General features: G+C 36.6%; 1 protein-coding gene across 1 annotated transcript; it reads right to left on the reverse strand.

Annotated features, from left to right (window-relative positions):
• Positions 1-1,610: 1,610 nt before the first annotated feature.
• Positions 1,611-6,271, reverse strand: DMR6 (2-oxoglutarate (2OG) and Fe(II)-dependent oxygenase superfamily protein). Its single transcript, XM_078973336.1, has 4 exons — positions 5,915-6,271; positions 5,602-5,849; positions 2,137-2,461; positions 1,611-2,047 (listed from the first exon to the last, which is right to left on the reverse strand). The coding sequence occupies exons 1-4, from the start codon at positions 6,110-6,112 to the stop codon at positions 1,805-1,807; spliced, it is 1,014 nt and encodes a 337-aa protein (XP_078829462.1). The 5' UTR covers positions 6,113-6,271; the 3' UTR covers positions 1,611-1,804.
• Positions 6,272-20,467: the final 14,196 nt, after the last annotated feature.

Here is a 20,467-nt window from a genome sequence, read left to right on the forward strand (position 1 = left end):
TATCTTGCAAAATTCATAACTTTCACATATAGGTTTCGTTTTTATGTTATTTATATCCACGCATAGCTATTGGTGATATCTACAACTTTCTTCTAGACTCTGTCAACTAGTCTTGGCATTCTTTTTAAAATTATATTTTAATAAGCTTAAATAGTTAAAGTTCGTTAAAATTTCATAACTTTGTCATCTGACGCATGTTTTCGACTTTCTTTATATCGTTGAGCTCATATTAATGATATCTTTAATTCTCGTTTAGATTATCGATCTAAAATTCAATTTTGAGTTGCACATTGCTACGCTGAATTTTAGAAAAATCATAACTTCCTCAAATGAAATCAGATTTGGACGTTCTCTATATGCATGCTGTCGGTTTAATGAATACTACGACTTTTGTTTAGATTAATAAGGCTGAAAAGTAATTTATCAAAAATTTACTTTTTACGATACACAGATCCGTGCAGGTTTATCTTTGAAACTTCAACGGGTTATAACATCTTTGTTATAAGTCAGATTTCAGCGTTCTTCGTATGTACGAAATACTTGTGACATATACTATAACTTTGGTTAAGATTATGCATCATAAATAATATTTTATCAAGAAAATTTATTTTTAACGTTTATTATCGCTAAATTAACTAGCTCGAATTTGTGGGCGTTACAATCTGTGACGAGGCTATTGTGTACCAAGGTGGATCACTTGACCCACCTAAATTTAATTTTTTTTACAATAAGTTATATATAAAATTTATTTAGGACCTACCTTAAATATTTTGTATAACCTACCTAAATGTGTTTGAAAAAAAGAAAAAGGAAGAAAAAAACATAAACTATACACCATATAAGAAATATCATATTCAGTGATATGAAAAAGTCCCACATCGACTCCAAAAACAAAATGGTGAACGTTTTTCCTTTATAAATAGATGTTTTCTCTTTCACATTTCCATACCAGAAACTTGTTCAGACATGTTTTTGATTGATTTATTCCAAGTATAATTTTGTTTTAGTTAAAAAAAAAAATTAAAAGAAAGACCGATTTGGGCTTGGTCCTTTCACTTCTAATTTTTTATATGTTTAACTAGTTATTTTCTGGTTGAACCGACTCGATTGAATCTAATTTTCTCTTGAATTGACATGATTGAACTTAGTTAGGGAAACATATGGTTTTCTATTCTAGAATCGCTATCGGTTACAAAAGATATTACACAGTTACAAATAATATTTACATAACTAATAGTACCTTGCCCGTTTCGGTAAAATGAGCAAAACACATTGTTACTCCCTACAATTTGCCATTTTAATTTTAGCAATATCTAAAAGTCCTTTCTAAAAAAATATCTAAAAAAGTTCTTGCTAAAAAAATATCGAAAAGTTCTTATCGTCAACTATAAATAGAAGTACACTCAATTCTAGTTGTAGTTAATGCATAAACGCTGATCAAGGGGTGGTGACCAAGTTCAAAGTATCGTTTCGAATAAATGCGCACATTTAATAGTAGATTTAGGAAGCATGTTATTTACCTCTTTAAAAAAAAAATGAATACAATCAAAGTACATACAATATGTCCAATGCAATATTCATAGCCAAACACAATGTAAACCACCGAAAAATAAATCATTAAATTTGGCTTTTTATTCACTTCAAGCGTAAATCCACATTCAACAACAAAGTACAATTATTACTCGTAAATAACACAAATATTAGGTGATCAATATACTAAAAAATCAAACGACTTGGTTAACACCAACAAATTAGTACACAGCATCGAAACACATATTCCTTCATATAACGGAAGAAAATACACCTAGTTCTTGAAGAATTCTAAGCAATGTTCTTGATCAAGGTTTCTAGTCCAAAACTTCGCATAGTATTCTGCATAAGTAAATTCTTTGAAAACAGGTTTTGATCCTTCCTTTATTATTTCTTTAGGAGCCCTTATAACCGTGTCATTACAAGGACACAAAAACGAAGCTATAGACATTCGCGGGTTGTCTGAGTTAACCACAGCTCGATGCCATACACTTTTATATTCACCATTACTCACCGCCTATAAAAAAAAAAAAAAAACTCCGGATTTAATTATTGTTGCTTAACAAGTACTGTACTTAATAAAACATTATCAAGTTAATTAATTACCTCTAACTGATCACCAATGTTAATTACAAACGCATTAGGGTGTGGTTTAACGGCTAACCATTTACCATCTTTGAGAACCTGAAGACCAGAGACCAATGTGTCTTGTAGGAGGATGGTGAGGGCGTTGGGATCTGTATGCCCGGGTAGCCCGTAGGTTAGCTCGGGCTCAGGGCACACTGGGTAATGGTTGATGGCCATGTGTTGACCTTGATCGCCTAATATAGTTTTTATTTCTTCTTTTTGTAACCCTAAACTTTCTGATATTGATTCTAATATTCTCATTCCTAAATCTCGGACTGCTGTACAATAATTACCAACATATTCTCTGAAAAGAAAAAAACGAACCAATATGAACATGTGAAATAATTAAAACAGTGACTACCACTATGAACATTTAATATATATATTTTTAGATAAATAACAGTGACACGTTAATTATAAAAATAACTGTTAACTGTTGCAGAGACTTTTAAAGTCAATACTAAACCGGGAAAATAAAATAAAATAGTGACGTCAACACGGGATGTGAGATACGACGCAAGCATACCGCGTTGAGATTTGGAATCAATGGGCATCACACATAATGTCGCGCTGTCCTATTAATATTTAAATAATTAAATTTTAGTTATTAAGTACATACTATATTAACGTTATGCTTAATTTACGGAAAAGTATCGTTTAATGCACCTCCTTTTATATATAAAACACGTAACAAAGATTATAAATTAAAAACTACCGACAAAACACATAAAACCTTTTATATATATATATATATATATATATATATATATATATATATATATATATATATATATATATATATATATATATATATATATATATATATATATATATATATAATTTGTTCATCTGACATAAACAGTATTAATCCTAGTTTTTTGAGACAAAGATTTTAAATTAAAAACTAACGACAAAACACATAACAAAGATTATAAATTAAAAACTACTGACAAAACAGTTAAAACCTTATATATATATATATATATATATAAAATTTGTTCATCTGACATAAACAGTATTAATCCTAGTTTTTAGGGACAATGATTATAAATTAAAAACTAACGACAAAACACATAAAACCTTAAATATTTATAGAAACATCACACACATGTATTTGTTAAGTCTTTCTGTGCACATGGTTTGTGTCCAAACATAACACATGCATTAGTTTTATGTTCTAGTACATCATAAATATAGGAATGTACAATTTTTACCGGACATTGGATAAAATTGGTAATTATTGTCAAAAAAAAAATTCTTTTATGCATAACATAATAATTTATGTTTTATTCGATTGTATAGTATAGCACTTTAAATTATAAATTGTTGTGGAAGTACAAATCAACTCCAAACTTATATAAAGATAAGTTTGTATTAGTTCTATCTTAGAAATTATGTTTGATGACACTCTCGTGTGTCTATCTTACAAATTATGTTACATTATCTATTTATTCAAATAAAATTATCAAATTTAAACATTAAAAGTTATAAGTGACATCATAAAAATAGTCATTGCTTACGTCACATGTTAACAAGTCATTGAAGCAACCACTATTATTAAATATCTTGCTAGCCTACGTCGGCATGTGCCATCAACCTAAATAACATGTATAGACTCGGTCATAATTATTTAATTTATTGTGATGTCAATAATTTTGATCCTTTTAAAAATTATAGGGTTGTAGTTGTAGCATCTCCCCAAAACATATTATTCTAGAAGACCAAACCCAATTTTTCTTAAGACTGAACGATGTGGACAATATTCATTTTCGTTTTCATGACATGACATCGGAAAAACGACATGATAACACCGACACCCTGTCCTGATCCGGTATAGACGTTATGTTGCGACGCGTAGTGATGGTAAAACAAGGAAATGAGAGTTTTTGGACGAATGTTATCGTTGCAGGTTCGAAAATGATGAGTGTTATCTCCCTTGTTGTGCATACTGGTACAACGAAGAACACAATAACTTTTTGGTTTGGATAGTTTTGACCCTTCAAGTCCCACATTCTTATGATCGAGTTAAACTCCTAGTTAAATTTGTCTTACAAATCTGATTTCCAAATAATAAAAAGCATTTGGACCATGAACTTATTATTATTATTATTAAAATAACGTTTTATTAATTTATAATTTTATATTTGTTTTTTTATAATTATTAAAAAAAATGATGACTTGTAAATTAAAGGATGTTATAACATCTTTGTCAGTTTCTACACTTGGTGTTATAATGTACCATATATGATATGACCGGTGATGTGTCAACTTTTAGATGTAATAGTATGTTTTAACATGTTGTCCATATCTACCGGTTAAATAAAAATATATTGGATTATGATTGATTTATTACCATCAATGACTTGTATTATTAACTTTATTTATATTAGTATATGATATGAATATTTGTACAATGATAAATTGTTCTTATTTAAAATGTATACAATAACAAAACCCAAAATCGCATAATAAAAGGGTTGAAAAAAATAGATGTAGGCAATCTCATATATATCGGAAAACCAGAACATATATATTATAATAAATCTTTAAATAAGTTCTTCTACCTGAATAAATATAATAATCATATATATATATATACACGTAAATATATCATGATAGATTTTTAATTAAGCTGTTTCACCTGAATACATATTATAATGTTAAATACAAGTTAACTTAAACAAGCTATGATATAATATTAAAAAGGCTAAACATAGATGCTCACATCAACTATTAAACTAATTTTGACATTGTGACCCTTTAGTTTGTGTAGGTAATCAACACTAAAACTAATCAAAGTCAAAAATCAAAACCATATAATAGTCTTTTTTTGACATAAAATTACAATAAAAACTATAGTGTAACCAAAAAACCATTTGCAAAGGCTAAAGTCATATTTGGACACTAATTCGTTGGAATTTCTTTGGCAGCCTTATTCAAGAGCACCTAGTAGACCAAATTTCAGGATAAAGGTCTACATTTTCGGCTTCTTTTAATTTTTTGTCAATTTAATCAGTGGACCAATCACATATACAACTTTTTTTTTTTTTAATGCATTATCACATAGATTCATTGTGTACTTAACAAGTATATCTAATTTCGAAAAGTATCATGCACTGTTTCATCATCATGTCATCGTCACAAATAAGACAGATTTTTATGTTATGTGTTAAAGCTTAGCTGCTACAGCTCCAATTAAAACGTTTGGATTGAGTAGTTGTTGTCGATTTTATGATTCTTGTGTTAACAAAGCTGATGATAAAATACTGAAATGATCAGCAATCAGTTAAGAAAATTCAATATGCAACAACTCACATGATGCTGCTATAACACATTTTTGACGTGATATTCAAAATGCACGACACGTATCATGAACACTGTGTATGTATGTTTGTGTGTGTGAGAGAGAGAGGGTAGGAGAGATTTGGGGAAAAGATGAATTACTTGAAATAAGAAGGATTCGAAGGCCATTCAGGACTGTATTGATCCAGAGGATAACAGTGAAGCCGGAGATAATCTCGCCAGTTATGAATTTGTTCTTTTTGGACGTTAAAGCTGGTGGATAGCCTCATCGTCTTGGATGGATCCTCTGAGTAAAGCTTCATCTTCTCTTCCACAGGCAACAGGAAAAACTCCCTACCTACTTGTTGCATTTTCTCCACTATTTCATCAGGCACACCATGATTAATCACCTGAAAATTTGTTCTCCACGTCAATTCCTTCCTTTATTGATCGATAAGCAAAAGAAATTTATTACCTGGAAAAAACCGTATCTTCTACAAGCATCGCCAATTTGTTGGCTTATGAGTTGTCTATCACCACAACCGATGTCAATAACAGGAACGTCGTTGCAATCGGAAACTTGAGATAGGTTAGGTCTGTCGTTAACCGGACGGACGTAGCTCTCCGGTAGAGTAGTATACCGGAATCCACTGGAGATGACTTTTGCGGCCATTAATTAGGATTGGGACGGTGGCCGGTGTAGGTGGTTAACGGTGGTGAGATTTGTAGGACCCAGTGGAACGATTCTGTAAAAGTAAAGGCAATTGCGAGGCAAGTGAGGAATCATGTGCTCAATATATAGAATGCTAATGTACATACGATATGCGTTTAGAAAACGGGAAGTTTGGTTCCAACTGACAAAAATGTACACATGGTTTTAAAAAGAGAATTGATTCCTAGGCAATAATTTTTTTTTAATACATATCAATATATGCATTAAAGGATTATATTGTATAATTTTATAAAACATTAATTACTTTGCATGGATAAAAATTATTGTGTACCAAAAAATAAATTTCCTTTGCTTCTATTTACATAACCTAATCCAATTAAAATTTCATTCCCATTAAAAAACCTAGATCATTTATGAAATTAATATAAAACAATCCGTTATACCTACCACATACCACGTATGTTGTGGGTGTCATATCAACACCATATTCTCCTACCACTAATATAAGATATCTATCAATAACACACCACTACACATTATTATTTTTATTTATTTTAATTCAAAATTACAATAAAATTATATTTTTTATAATTAAAAAGCATTCAGTTTTTTTTTTAAACTAGATTTTCATTAATTATAAAAATAAAATTACAACTTCAAACTATATTACTTAGTTAATCTAGAAAAAAAAACATTGCATTAATTAAAAAAACAAACAAACATACATATAAAAACCTAATCGTCGTTCATACTATGTTGGTACAAATGTTCTGCGACATCTTCTTGAAGATTGAAACACGTTTCACTGTTATGAATTTCAACAACTCGCTCTAAAAACACGTTCGTTCCGGATACGAACTCCTCAATTGAAACGACAACGTCGTTCGAATCATATGTGCAAATCGATCGACCTTCATCTTCAATAATCATATTATGCATTATAATACATGCTAGGACCATTTGTTTAATTATTTCTTTATCTCAGAGTCGTGTAGCATATTTCACTACATATCATGTCTGCTTAAAGACTCCAAATGCTCTCTCGATATCATTTCTCGCCGATTCCTGTTTTTTTGTAAACAACTTTGCCTTTTCACTTCGAAGAACCGAGTATGCCTTCATCAATGTAGAATAATCCGGGTATATCCTATCACCAAGGTAGTAACTGTATTTGTACGCGTGCCCGTTCACCGTGAACGTCATATCAGGTGCTTTGCTGGTCCAAATATCGTTGAAAAGTGGAGACTGGCCAAGAACATTAAGGTCGTTGTTAGACCCCGCTACTCCAAAAAAGGCATGTCATATCCACAAATCTTGAGATGCAACAGCTTCTAGGATGATAGTTGGTTCACCTATATCTCATCGAGTGAACTGATCACGCCATGCATTTGGACATTTTCCCCAAGCCACATGCGTACAATCTAGACTGTCAAGCATACCCAAAATTCCATGCCTCTCTTCATGAGCCGAATATAATCTCTAAATATCACGTTGATTAGGTTTGCGAAAATATTCTTCGTGAAAAACCTCATAAACACACGCAGAAAACCAATCTACACATTCAACTACGGTTCTCTCGGATACTTTCAAGTATTCATCAGATGCATCAAATGCTATACCGTATCCCAAATACCTAAGAATAGACGCACATTTTTGTGTACTACTAAAACTCATTCTTCCTCTAGCATCGGGTTTTTGTTTGAAAAAATCAGACGGAAACGACGTTCGAATGAGTCGTCATTATAAAGACAATTATTGGCAAAGTAATCACGTACCAATAAGTCGTGTGCGGCTTGGCGATCACGATTGACGACCGCCCTTGTACGAGTTGCATTTGAACTTTCTTCGTCGTGAATGTGTTGCACAACGTTTAAGAATGTCTCGACGAATTCTACGTCGTCATCCGAATCAAAAGTTTTTAAAAATTCCATATATTTTGTGCAATCCATGTATATGTATTTTGTGGTTTTAGATAATAAAATGAGGTGTAAGTTTTGGTGAAAATAAAAGGTTTATTTATAAGTGAATTTAGTTTGAAAAAAAAAAGAAGAAACGGGCAAAATAGCCGTTCAACGGCCAAAAAAAACCAACCACCAATCACCTTCTTCATTTGATTTCGTCGTCGGGAGCACAAAGGATCACGACCACGCCTAACCACGGAACGTCGGGGTGGTGTGCTGCATTTTCGTGGCCAACTAGACCACGAGTCCATTCGTGGTATGTATACCACATGGCCTAATTTATAATTATGTTTTATTCTCTTAAAAATTATTAGAATTAGTAAATTATATGAACATGTGGTTTGAGGTAGTTAAATGCATGTTTAGTCCTTATTTTTTTTAACCCGTACCGTTTCTGTGATATTGTTTTGTTACGATGTTGGTCCCAACGAATGTAAAAAGACCAAATTACCTTTATTATTATTATTATTATTATTATTATTATTATTATTATTATTATTATAACATAAACTAAAACAAATTAAAAAATCAAATAAGATAAAACAAAACTTAAAACAAATTAAAGGTTGTATTCCATCTTCATCCCTTCATCGATACATCCCCTTCTCTTACTGTCCACTCCATAGAGCCTTCACACATCTCTTGTCAGAAACTGACATTGTCACCCTCATCTAATCCCACACCACCTCTCTACATTTATGAAGACTCAAAAAGCCTCCATCGCCATCCCTTTTTACACATAACTCTCCATCACCTCCATTTATGAAGATTGAAACAACTTTATCGTTCCTTTCTCTTGCTAGAATTAGTGACATCGTTAACATGTGATAACATTCAGGCAACCAATGGCTTGATATATGAGGTGTTTACTTCAAAAACTAGATTACCGAACTCACCATTCAGCGATTGGCTACCGTGGAGGTTTTAAGCCATTCAAAGTTTGGCTCGTTATATTGATAAGATCTTTCTTGAAGCATGGACATTTTTTTGAAACAAAAAATTTGTATTCTACTCCCAAAATTATCTATGTCCCGAGTGAGACTTTAACGTTCGACGACCTCATGGAGAGAGGGCACACGTCATACTGAATTATCCTCTATGATTATGGTGGTTAGATATAAAATTTGTGCAAGAAATTAGTGTATTCACCGTGGATCATATCTAATTTCTCCATCAATGTATTTAGTTTTAGTATCGGCACGTGTGATTCCCTATCTTGGGGTTAAGAATTTATGTTATGAAAACCTTTTTTCCTCACCTCAACTTCATCTAAATCTGTAATCATTTAAGTTTGATTGTTGAACAGCTTTGTCGCCAACGCAAAAAAATAAATCGGTATGCTGCTAAGAATTTGATCAGTAAATGTCCATTTCAAGTTTCATTTTAAGGTTTAATTTCAAGGTTGATATTCAGTATTGGTTTTCGTTTGGTTGAGATTTCCAGTTTTAGATTTGATGTAATGCCAGTGGTGATCGTCTTTGACCACCGATGGTGGTCATGAGATATTTCAAGAAGGAAGAGTGGGTGGGAAAGATTGGTGGGTCTCGATAACAGATAGTAAAAATAAAAGATAAAAATAAATAATAAAATTAAAACAAATAAAAAATACTATTAAGAATGAGTAATATAATCATTTTATGCTAGGGACCAACATCGTGACAAAACAATATCACAAATAGTGGCGAATCTAGAACAAAATTTTATGTGGTTCCCAAATGAAGTGAAGTCGATAAAAAAATTGTGACAACCTAAATTTTTTTTGCTTTGAAAGCTCAGTCAGTTAACTCAACTCAGTGCCAGACTCACTCCTACTATCATTTAGCACAATTTAGAGTCTGTTTGAGTGTTCTGAGCCTAGTATTGTAACAACGTAGATTTTCAAAACAATTTTTCATCTCTTTAAACCATAATTTCATTCAAGACAAACCATAAAATCCATTGTAACATAGTCATAGTACAAAACATATCAAATCCCAAGATCAAATATATCCAAATCTGCCTGTGTGTGTGTACGAGTCATGCCGGCACCTTTCCACGGTCCTCGCTAGTACCTGAAACACATAACACAACAAGTGTAAGCATAAATGCTTAGTGAGTCCCCCAATATACCACTTACACACATACATCTTTCCAGGCCATACTCCACACGACCTTCCGGTCCATGTGTCTCAGGGGACTTCCGTCCCAACCCGGTAAACCTTCCGATCCTACCTGTGTCGACCTTCCGGTCCATGACTCCCAGACCTTCCGGTCTACATCATTATGCCTTCCGGCCCATATCAAGCATAGCAAACATATTACATATAAAACACACAACTCATAGCATACAATGCATATATCTTATAGCATACCAGACCTTACGGTCACACATAGGTACCCTTGCAGGTACAGTATAGTGCGAAGACTTACCTCGTATGATGTCTAGTGTCTCACGTGCTCGATATCTCTGAATCTCGAAATAACGACCTAGCCTCGCCTAATCACATCAAGTAATCATTCCAAATCATTAACGACTCTCAAGGATATACTACATTCCTTTCTACAATTCCATAGAAGGGTAAAAGACCATTTTACCCCTCCCTGACTCAAAAGTCCACATGTTGACCAAAACCCTAAAAGTCAACAAAAGTCAACAACAAGCAGTACGCTGGGCGTACCAACTCATGTATGCAGGGCGTACCCTTGCACTCCAGAATCGGGAACGTGACCCCCTACGCGTCGCGTACTAGGATTACGCCCAACGTAAATCCCAGTTTCTTACTTTCTTCATTTTAGGTCTTAAATAGTTAAGACATAATATCACATTCTAGATCTGGCCATTCTAATACCTCTTAATCCATAAAGTCAAAACCTTTAAGCCTTTGCATGGCTATAAAAGTTCCTACACCTTCTAACACCTTTCCTTTCTCCTCCAAAAGTCTAGATTTCATGCATGGTCCAACATTTATGTCCAAGATTACATTTTTATGAACATACAACTCATATAGTCCTGAAATATGATAGATCTAGGCCAATGAGGACTATTTGCTCATAAAGTCTCCGTCTTGGGACCTTAAACCCTAGAATTTGGTCCATGAAGCACACAACACAAATAACAAGGCAAGTTCTGAACTTTATACCTCAGGAAGAAGCTCCAACCTCTGTAGACCTCAGATCTACTCTTGTCCACCAACTTCTAGCTCCTACAATGGCCTCCTCTTCTCTTTCACCACCTTGAAATGTCACTTTAAAGCTTAGAACACTCACACACAAGCTAATAACGAAGGGAAAACTCTCTTAGGGTTTCTTTCTGTGAGATGGTGGCTGAGAGACAAGACCATCTCATTCCTTTTATAGCCCTCAAGACATATTAGGGTTTTGCATCTGGGCCGGTTATGCCCAGCGTAACCTTGGGTACGCCCAGCGTACCCAGATGAATCCACACTAAAATAAGTGCACGAGTACACGCAACGTACTCCTTATTACGCCCAGCGTACTCACAAGCCTAGCATTAGGGACCTAACATGACAATCTTGGAAAAGGAGAAGGGTTAAATGGTTGAACTTGAATTTCAGGATGTTACAAGTACACTTAAGGAATAAGTGTTGGGATTTATTTGCTAAAGCCACAATACAAGATTCAAGCCCTAAACTCCAACATGTGGAGTTTACGGCCGTAAACATGGAGTTTACGGCCGTAAACTCAACCCGGGCCGAAAAATCACCCTATATATAAAAGTCTTGGCCATTTCTTCCATTCATTCCTTCCTTGGCCGATTTTCCTCCATTCTCTCTCAAGTATCATCCAACTTTTCATCCTAAATCATCAAAAGTTGTAAGTGTTCTTTCTTGAATTGTTGATACACCTCTTAATCTAGTATCATCTCATGATTTCATCCATGGAAATCATCTTTTATTAGATCTTCAAGTTTCACCAAGAACACACACTAGGGTTCTTGGCCAAAAATCAACCATTTCAAGCCTCCATATCGTAAGTACTCTTCCCTACACTTCATATCTAGTAGGATGTCACACCCCCAAACCAGAATGACAGAAACTTTCGGGGGTGGGTGACTTCACGTAGTACCACAACAGTGAATATTATAAAGAAAGTAACAAAACCATCATATATATAACAAAAACTTACATTGTTGCGTAATACATGTTTTCAAAAGAATATTACAAATATGATGATTTAAAATGTTTTAATAATAGACGCCTTAGCGTTCCTTCTCCAAAAGCTGGTGGTTACCTGTATTACTAGTTCCCTGAGAAATACAAGTAGTTTCAAAAAAGTGTCAACAATAAAGTTAGTGAGTTCATAAGTGTTTTTGTACTGAAAAATGTATGTCTTTTAGAAGAAAATAGTTGAATATGGTTTCCAGAAAATCCAATATTTTCTACATATAGTTTGAAAAAGTCCCAAAAGTTGGAGGGCGTTAGTATTTTTTGTGTTCAAATGATGAAGGTGAATTTATACTCAAAATAATGTAAATACTGAATGCATTTATGAGTCTCGTAAATCAAGCTTATTTTTATACTTCTGTGCGAGTCTTATAACTATGCTATTGACACAGACTGCTTGTAACAACGTTCTTCAGGTGTTGTAGTGTTACGACATTTGTCACCCAGACCTGCCGGTCTAACTGTAGCTAACAATTTAGGTGCGTGATTGTCAATCCCATATAGATCTATACACAAGTATCACGCTCTCCCTCCAAGTGATTATGGTTTATAATACAGGACTTGAAATGCATACTTGAGAGTACGTTGATGTTGAATATCTCACAACACTTAGTATAAATAGATTTACGAAAAGAAAGTCTTTATTTTACTTAGGATGAAAATATTTCATTTTTCACAATGTTTACGTAAGAATGTAATGAATAACCTGCAACTATACCCATTATAGTTTTTCTGAAAGTGTGTTCTATTTGGTGATAATAACTCGATGAAATACTACCTTTTCATGCAAAGTAAAATGTTGATATCGAAGCATTTTAATAATATAGATGTTGTATTTAAATCTATATACAATGATTTGTTTTCTCGTATTGCACTTGTATTTCCCCCTAAAACATGAAAAGACGTGAAAAGTAGGGGTATGAACTCACTTGTTTGATTTGAAGAGAGTGAGACTAGAATCGAGCAGAACTTTGACTGCAGAAAGCTGCGTCTTCGGACTCTTAGGTGGTCTCGGTAGCATTAAATCTTCGTTCGGGCTTGGGTATGGAATCGAGGGTGTCGGGATAGTCTCTGGAGCTTAGGAGAGTGCAAGAGTGGGAGGGAAGTTGAGAATTATGTGCCAAAACCCAGGGCTCATGCACTCTATTTATAGTGCTGAAACACCTCGTACGCTGGGCGTACTCTAGGGGTACGTTGGGCGTACTCCGGAGTCGTCATCGCTTACGACTGGAGCCTAGCTATCCTGTTAGCCGATGGGACGCGACACTGCATCTGAATACGCTGGGTGTACTCTAAATTACGCTGGGCGTAATTCGTATTCCCAACTTCTAAATTCCGTAACTTTCGCGTACGAGCTCCGTTTTTCGCGTTCTCGATATCCACGCGTAGGTGAGACTATGCTCTACAACTTTTATTTAGACTTCGTCAACTAGTTTTGACTGCTAAAGTCCGTTAAAAATCCATAACTTCTTTATCCGACGTCTGTTTTCGTCTGTCTTTTTACCATTGTACTCCTGTTGTGGAGACCTTCAATTCTTGTTTAGGTTGCGTTAGCTAAAAATCGTTCGATCTTTAATTCGAGTTTTTAGCTCTCTACCGCTGTTACGAAACTTAGAAAATTCGTAACTTCTTCATACGAAGTCCAATTTGGGCGTTTTTTATGCACGTTCACAGTTTAACGTAATCTACGACTTTCGTTTAGATACCTAAGTCTAAAATGCATCTTATTGGAATTTCACTTTTTACGTTTAACAATGTTTTACCGGGTGTGTCGTGGATTTTCGAGTGGTCATAACCTTTTCGTTATAAATCGGTTTTGAATGTTCTTTATGTTTTTGGAAACCTTGGCGCGATATCTAACATTTGATGCATCCCAAATTTAGATCTTAGAACACTTTATTTTTGAAGTTAATTTCGTTGATTCCTAATAATTTGTTGTATTTGACTTTTGAGTGTTACATTGATTTGGAAAAATATAGGGTTGTCACATCATCCCCCCGTTAGAGGGAATTTCGTCCAAAAATTTAATCTAAGACAGAGTTTACGGGTTAGGAAAAAGATGCGGGTACGTTTGTTTCATCTGATCCTCGCGTTCCCAGGTGTATTCAGGTCCTCGCTTGGCGTTCCAGCGGACCTTCACAATAGGTATGTAGCTTTTGTTAGTTGTTTTAATTTCCCGATCCATGATCTCTACTGGTTCTTCTACGAATTGGAGATTCTCATTTATTGCAATTTCTTCCAAAGGTACGACGAGGGTCTCATCGGACAATCACTTCTTTAGGTTTGATACGTGAAAGGTAGGGTGTACGTTGTTGAGTTCATGTGGTAATCGAAGTTTGTAAGCCACCGGACCGATCCTGGCAAGGATCTCGAATGGTCTGATGTACCTTGGGTTCAGTTTCCCACGCTTTCCAAAACGTATTAATCCCTTCTAGGGCGAGACTTTTAGTAGGACACTGTCTCCAACCTAGAATTCCAAGGATTTCCGTCTTTTATCTGCATAACTCTTTTGTCTGTCTCTTGAAGCCTTCAGTCGCTCCCGGATCTGAAAAATCTTCTCTGTAGTTTCTCTTATGATTTCTAGCCCAGTGAGAGTGTTGTCCGTTGCTTGTCCTCTTGCTAGCTGTGTGTCACCCACTTCAGCCCAACACAGATGTGATCTGCACTTACAGCCGTAGAGGGCTTCGAACGGGGCAACCTTGATGCTAGTGTGGTAGCTATTGTTGTACGAAAACTCGACTAATGGTAAATAGGTGTCCCATGCTTTGCTAAAATCGATTACGCAATCTCTCAGCATATCTTCTAGGGTTTGTATGGTTCTCTCACTCTGGCCGACGGTTTGTGGGTGATAAGCGGTACTCATGTCTAGTCTCGTTCCTAGAGATCTTTGCAGCGACTGCCAGAACCTTGAGGTGAATCTACTATCTCGGTCCGAGATAATGGATATTGGCACACCATGCAATCGTACAATCTCCCTGAGCTATGTTCTAGTTAGCTTCTTCAGTTTATCCATTTCTTTGATTGGTAGGAAGTGCACGGATTTAGTTAACCTGTCGACGATCACCTAGATGGTGTCGAGTCCGCTTTCCGTATTGGGTAACTTGGTTATGAAGTCCATGGTTATCTGCTCCCACTTCTATTTGGGTATTTCCGGTTATTGTAACGATCCCGAGGGCTTTTGGTATTCCACCTTGACTTTGGCGCATGTCAGACATTTGCTCACGTAGGTAGCAATTTTGGTTTTCATATTCGGCCACCAATACAGTTTCTTGAGGTCCAAATACATCTTATCGAAACCAGGATGTATGGAGTATCGTGTCTTATGGGCTTTGTTCATGACGACTTCTCTGAATCCTCCAAACTTCGGCATCCAAATCCGATTCATGAAGTAACGAACTCCGTCATCCTTGACTTCAAGATTCTTATCCATTCCCCTTAAGGCTTCCCTTACCACATTTTTGGAATTCAAGGCTTCTATTTGGGCTTCCTTGATTTGCGTGGACAGGTGTGAATGGATTGTCATAGTTAGAGATTTCATTCGGTGGCCTGAGTATTCCTTTCGGCTGGGTGCATCAGTCACCACGTTAGCCTTTACGGGATGATATCGAATTTTGCATTCGTAATCGTTTATTAGTTCTACCCACCATCTTTGTCTCATGTTGAGTTCCTTCTGGTTGAGGATATGCTGGAGGCTTTTATGATCGGTGAAGATTGTACATTTCGTGTCGTAGAGATAGTGTCTCCAGATCTTTAGAGTGAAAACGACTGCTCCTAGCTCGAGATCGTGCGTCGTGTAGTTTACTTCGTGCGTCTTCAGTTGTCTTAAGGCGTAGGCGATGACCTTCCATCGCTGCATCAGAACACATCCAAGTCCTTGGTTTGACGCATCACAATAGACCACAAAGTCTTATGTTCCTTCTGGTAAGGTTAAAGTGGGTGCACTGCATAAGGCTCGCTTTAGTGTTTGAAATGCGATGTCTTGTTTTTCTCCCCAGTCGTAGGTCACACTCTTCTCAGTTAGGGTGGTAAGCAGCTTAGCAATCTTCGAAAAGTTTTGTATGAACCTTCAGTAATACCCGGCGAGTCCCAAGAATTGTCGGATTTCCGTTGGAGTCCTTGGAGTCGTCCAATTCTCGATTGCTTTGATCTTGGAAGGATCCACGTGTATCCCCTTCTTGCTGACTACGTGACCTAGGAAATCTACTTCCCGAATCCAAAATTCACACTTTAAAAATTTTGCGTATAGCTTCTTTGTCCTTAATGTTTCCAAAACTTGACGGAGGTGTTGGCTATGTTCTTCCTTGCTTCTCGAATAGATGAGTATATCATCTATGAACATGATCACAAATTTATCCAAAGGGACGACATACTCGGTGCATCAAGTCCATGAACACCGTTGGTGCATTTGTCAATCCAAAAGGCATCACTACAAACTCGTAGTGACCATATCGAGTTCGGAATGCCGTTTTGGGGATGTCTCCTTCCAGAACTCACAGTTGGTGATAACCAGATCTTAGATCGATCTTTGAGAAGTAGCTTGCTCCTTGTATTTGGCCGAACAAATCGTCTATGCATGGTAGGGGATATCGGTTCTTGATCGTGAGTTTGTTCAGTTCCCGGTAATCGATGCACATGCGAAAAGATCCATCCTTCTTCTTTACGAACAGGAACGTTGCTCCCCATGGTGAGAAGCTTGGTCTGATGAAGCCTTTGCTCAGCAGATCATTTAGTTGATTGGACAGTTCCTGCATCTCGGCTGAGGCTAGACGATATGGCGATTTTGCTACTGGGGTAGCTCCGGGAATCAAGTCGATCCTGAACTCGACTTGGCGTTCTGGAGGGACTCCTGGAAGATCTTCTGGGAAGACGTTTGGGAAGTTGCAGACTTCCAGAATGTCTTTAATGTCTTTCGATTCTCATTTCTTGTCTACCACGTGGGCTAGAAAGGCATGATATTCCTTGCGAAGATATTTATGAGCTTTGACGCAAGAGATGATTTGTAAATTTGTATTGGGTTTGTCACCATAAATGACAAGAGTTTTACCGTTTGGTAGATTGAGGTGAACGACCCTTTCGTGACAAAGTATATCAGCATGGTGAAGGCTTAACCAATCCATACCGATGATGACATCAAAACTTCTTATTGAAATTGGCATAAGATTGATTTGAAACAAGTGCTCGTTTAAATTTAATGTACATCCTATGTACATATCGTTTGTGCTTTCCGTTTTACCATTTGCCATTTTTACAGTGAATATTTTATTGAGTGGTTGGGGTTTTTGATTGAGTAAGTGTTTGAAGTATGACTTACAAAACTTCTCTCTGCACCACAGTCAAAGAGTATGCATGCATAAATGTCGTCGAGGAGAAACGTACCCGTAACCACCATGGGGTCAGCTATTGCTTCGTTCTACCCTATCGCCAACACTCTTCCTACACCGCCAGTATTCTTTTTCTTGGGACAATTCCTCTTGAAGTGTCCAGTTTCTCCACATCCATAAAATGCCTGGCTTACTCTAGTACCAGAAACTTGGGTGATTGGTCGTGCTGGTGCCTTACAGAAACGGGCAGTGTGCCCTTTCCTATCACACTTTTTACAGTGCATTTCTCGGTAATTACCGTGGTGATGGTAATTGCATTTGTTGCACTTTGGCAGGTTCCCAGCATATTGCTTCGTTGGTGCGGGGGTAGCGGGAATTGCAGTGGGGGCAATAGCGGCATGGACCGCCACCATTTGTTTCATTGAAGGTTCTTGCGAAGTTTGACCTTTTCTCTTGTTCCAGAACTTCTTCTTGCTGCTGTTGTTGGAATTGTTGTCATTGTTATTGCTTCTTTTGGTTGGTTCGGGGACGATGGTTGTGACACTTTGGCAAACCCCATGGTCAACGAGAGATTGCGCCAGTTCCTTGGCGCTGTCGAACGTTGTGGGTTTGGAGGCTAGCACACTTCCTCGAAGCTGGGGTGACAGTCCCCAGATATACATTTCCACCTTTTGGCTTTCCAGAATCATCATTCTTGGGCAAAGTATTATCAAGTCACTGAATCTATTTCTATAGCCTGTGATGTCTGAGCCCACCATCGTAAGGCCCCAAAGCTCCTGTTCGAGCTTCTGAATCTCGCCGCTTAAGCAGTACTCTCGTAGTAGCATTCGTTTCAGGTTTTCCCAATCCATGGAGTTCGCCACCACCAGGGTTAGTGACTTGACGTGGCCATTCCACCATGTTAGGGCTCGTTTGGAGAAAGTACAGGCGGCAAATTTTACTTTGCTTTCTTCGGGGCAAACACATATTTCGAACACAGCTTCCATTTTCTCTATCTATTGGGATAGAGCTATCACTCCCCCAGTCCCATTAAAGGGAATGCGTTTGCTGTTGGAGAAGTCTTTGTAAGTACATTTCCCGGAATGACCTTGGCTTTTGCCATTTGTAAAGCTGTTTATTCCTCCTCCTGACCCGTTGTTAGTCATATGTGCCATTGCTGCGGTTACGACGGCTGTTACAGCAGCCTGAAAAATAGTTGCATCCATAGTTGGAGGGGGTGGTGGAGGTGGTGTTGGAGCTGTGTTTCTGCGTGCTGATCTACGGGGAGGCATGTTTTGGTAAAGAAATAACAATGAAGACTATAAGTTTTTAGTGATTTGACAATCGTGCATTAGAGGGTTATTTACATTTGTAATTTGTTTTGACCTTAGTTAATGGTTTCGAAGTTGATATGGCAGTTTAGATAATCCGATGAATTTCGAAAGGTATGTAAAGAAATACTTCATATACATATACATATATATATATATATATATATATATATATATATATATATATATATATATATATATGTCAAACATACGGTGCGTTACATTTTTCTTTGTGGTTAGGAAAATTTGACCTATCTAAAGGTCTTCAATTACAAGTTTAAGGAAGGTATAAAAAACTTTATCCGAGGCCCTATTCTATATCAAAATTGTTGGAGTTGCGCAAGTCCTACTTGCGGCGTGTTGTGCGTTTAGAGCTAGACTCTGTGTCCGATTGTTTGACTCCCATTAAACATCTTTCTAAGACCGCTTGTTGTTCCTTCATCTCTCTTAGTTCTGCAAGTGCTGCTTCCATTTGGCTTTGAAGCGTCCCTGTGTGGAGTTGGGTATCTTCGTGTAGCCCGTTTAGACGACGAATGTCTGCGGCGTTACCCAGTACAACATCATTGATCTCACGAATTCGGACCGCTTGAACTCCCGATTGGTAGGTCTGGTTGGGTATTTTGCCCACAAGGACGGGAAGCGCTCGATCGGCTGAACCTCCACCACTGACATCGTAGAACTCCCGACACATGCAAAGGGAGGGCGTACACCCTGTTGCTAGATCCAATGGTGGATATGGCTTCCCCAAATGGGAGTGGGACCTTGGTAGCCCATTCTAATTGCGGGAGAATGGGGAGCTGGTGGGTTGATTATTTCCGGCTCTGAGTCTGTTCCATCCGTACTTTCCTCTTCCCCCTCCATAGGCTCTTCTTCCTCTTCGACTTCCTCTCTGATTTCCTCTGGGTCTCCGGATCTTCTTCTAACCATCCACCGTTACCTTGGTTCGGGTAGTAGGGATCTCCCGGTATATGGAATCCGACCATTTTGTCTGTACTAGAATAGAGGTATGAAAATTTTATAAATATTTGGGAGAAAAAGAATTTTTTATTCGACGACTTCCTAAATTTAACCAAATCTTGAGGTTTGCACGATTATTATTTTCCTTATGTTTTTAAAAGACTCCTATAGTATTTCAAATTTGTAAGTTTAGTATTTTTATTTGGTAAGTTTTTGACTTGTTGCCCACTACGACCATTCCTCGACATACGTTGGTCATATCCAGGATAAATATAGTTGATTAGGCTATATTTATTCTCGATTTTATTACATACCCCGAGGCCTAGTCGTAGTGTCGCAACTTACCTTAATACTTTTTATAAAACCTTGCTATGATACGAGACCGATACATGTGTGTAAAAATGTATATTACTTTAATTTATTAAAAATAGTGTTCATGAAAACATTTTGTCAGAGGGTTTTTGGTCCCTTTTGCATTTATAGTTTTTATATCTTATGTGGTTTGATATACTTAGTTCACTATAAACAATGCTTTGATACCAATCTGTCACACCCCCAAACCAAAATGGCGGAAACATTCGGAGGTGGGTGACTTCACGTAGTACCACAACAATGAATAATGTAAAGAAAGTAACACAACCAT

This window comes from Lactuca saligna, chromosome 9 (assembly GCF_052625555.1).
Source record: "Lactuca saligna cultivar CGN05327 chromosome 9, ASM5262555v1, whole genome shotgun sequence".
NCBI lineage: Eukaryota > Viridiplantae > Streptophyta > Magnoliopsida > Asterales > Asteraceae > Lactuca > Lactuca saligna.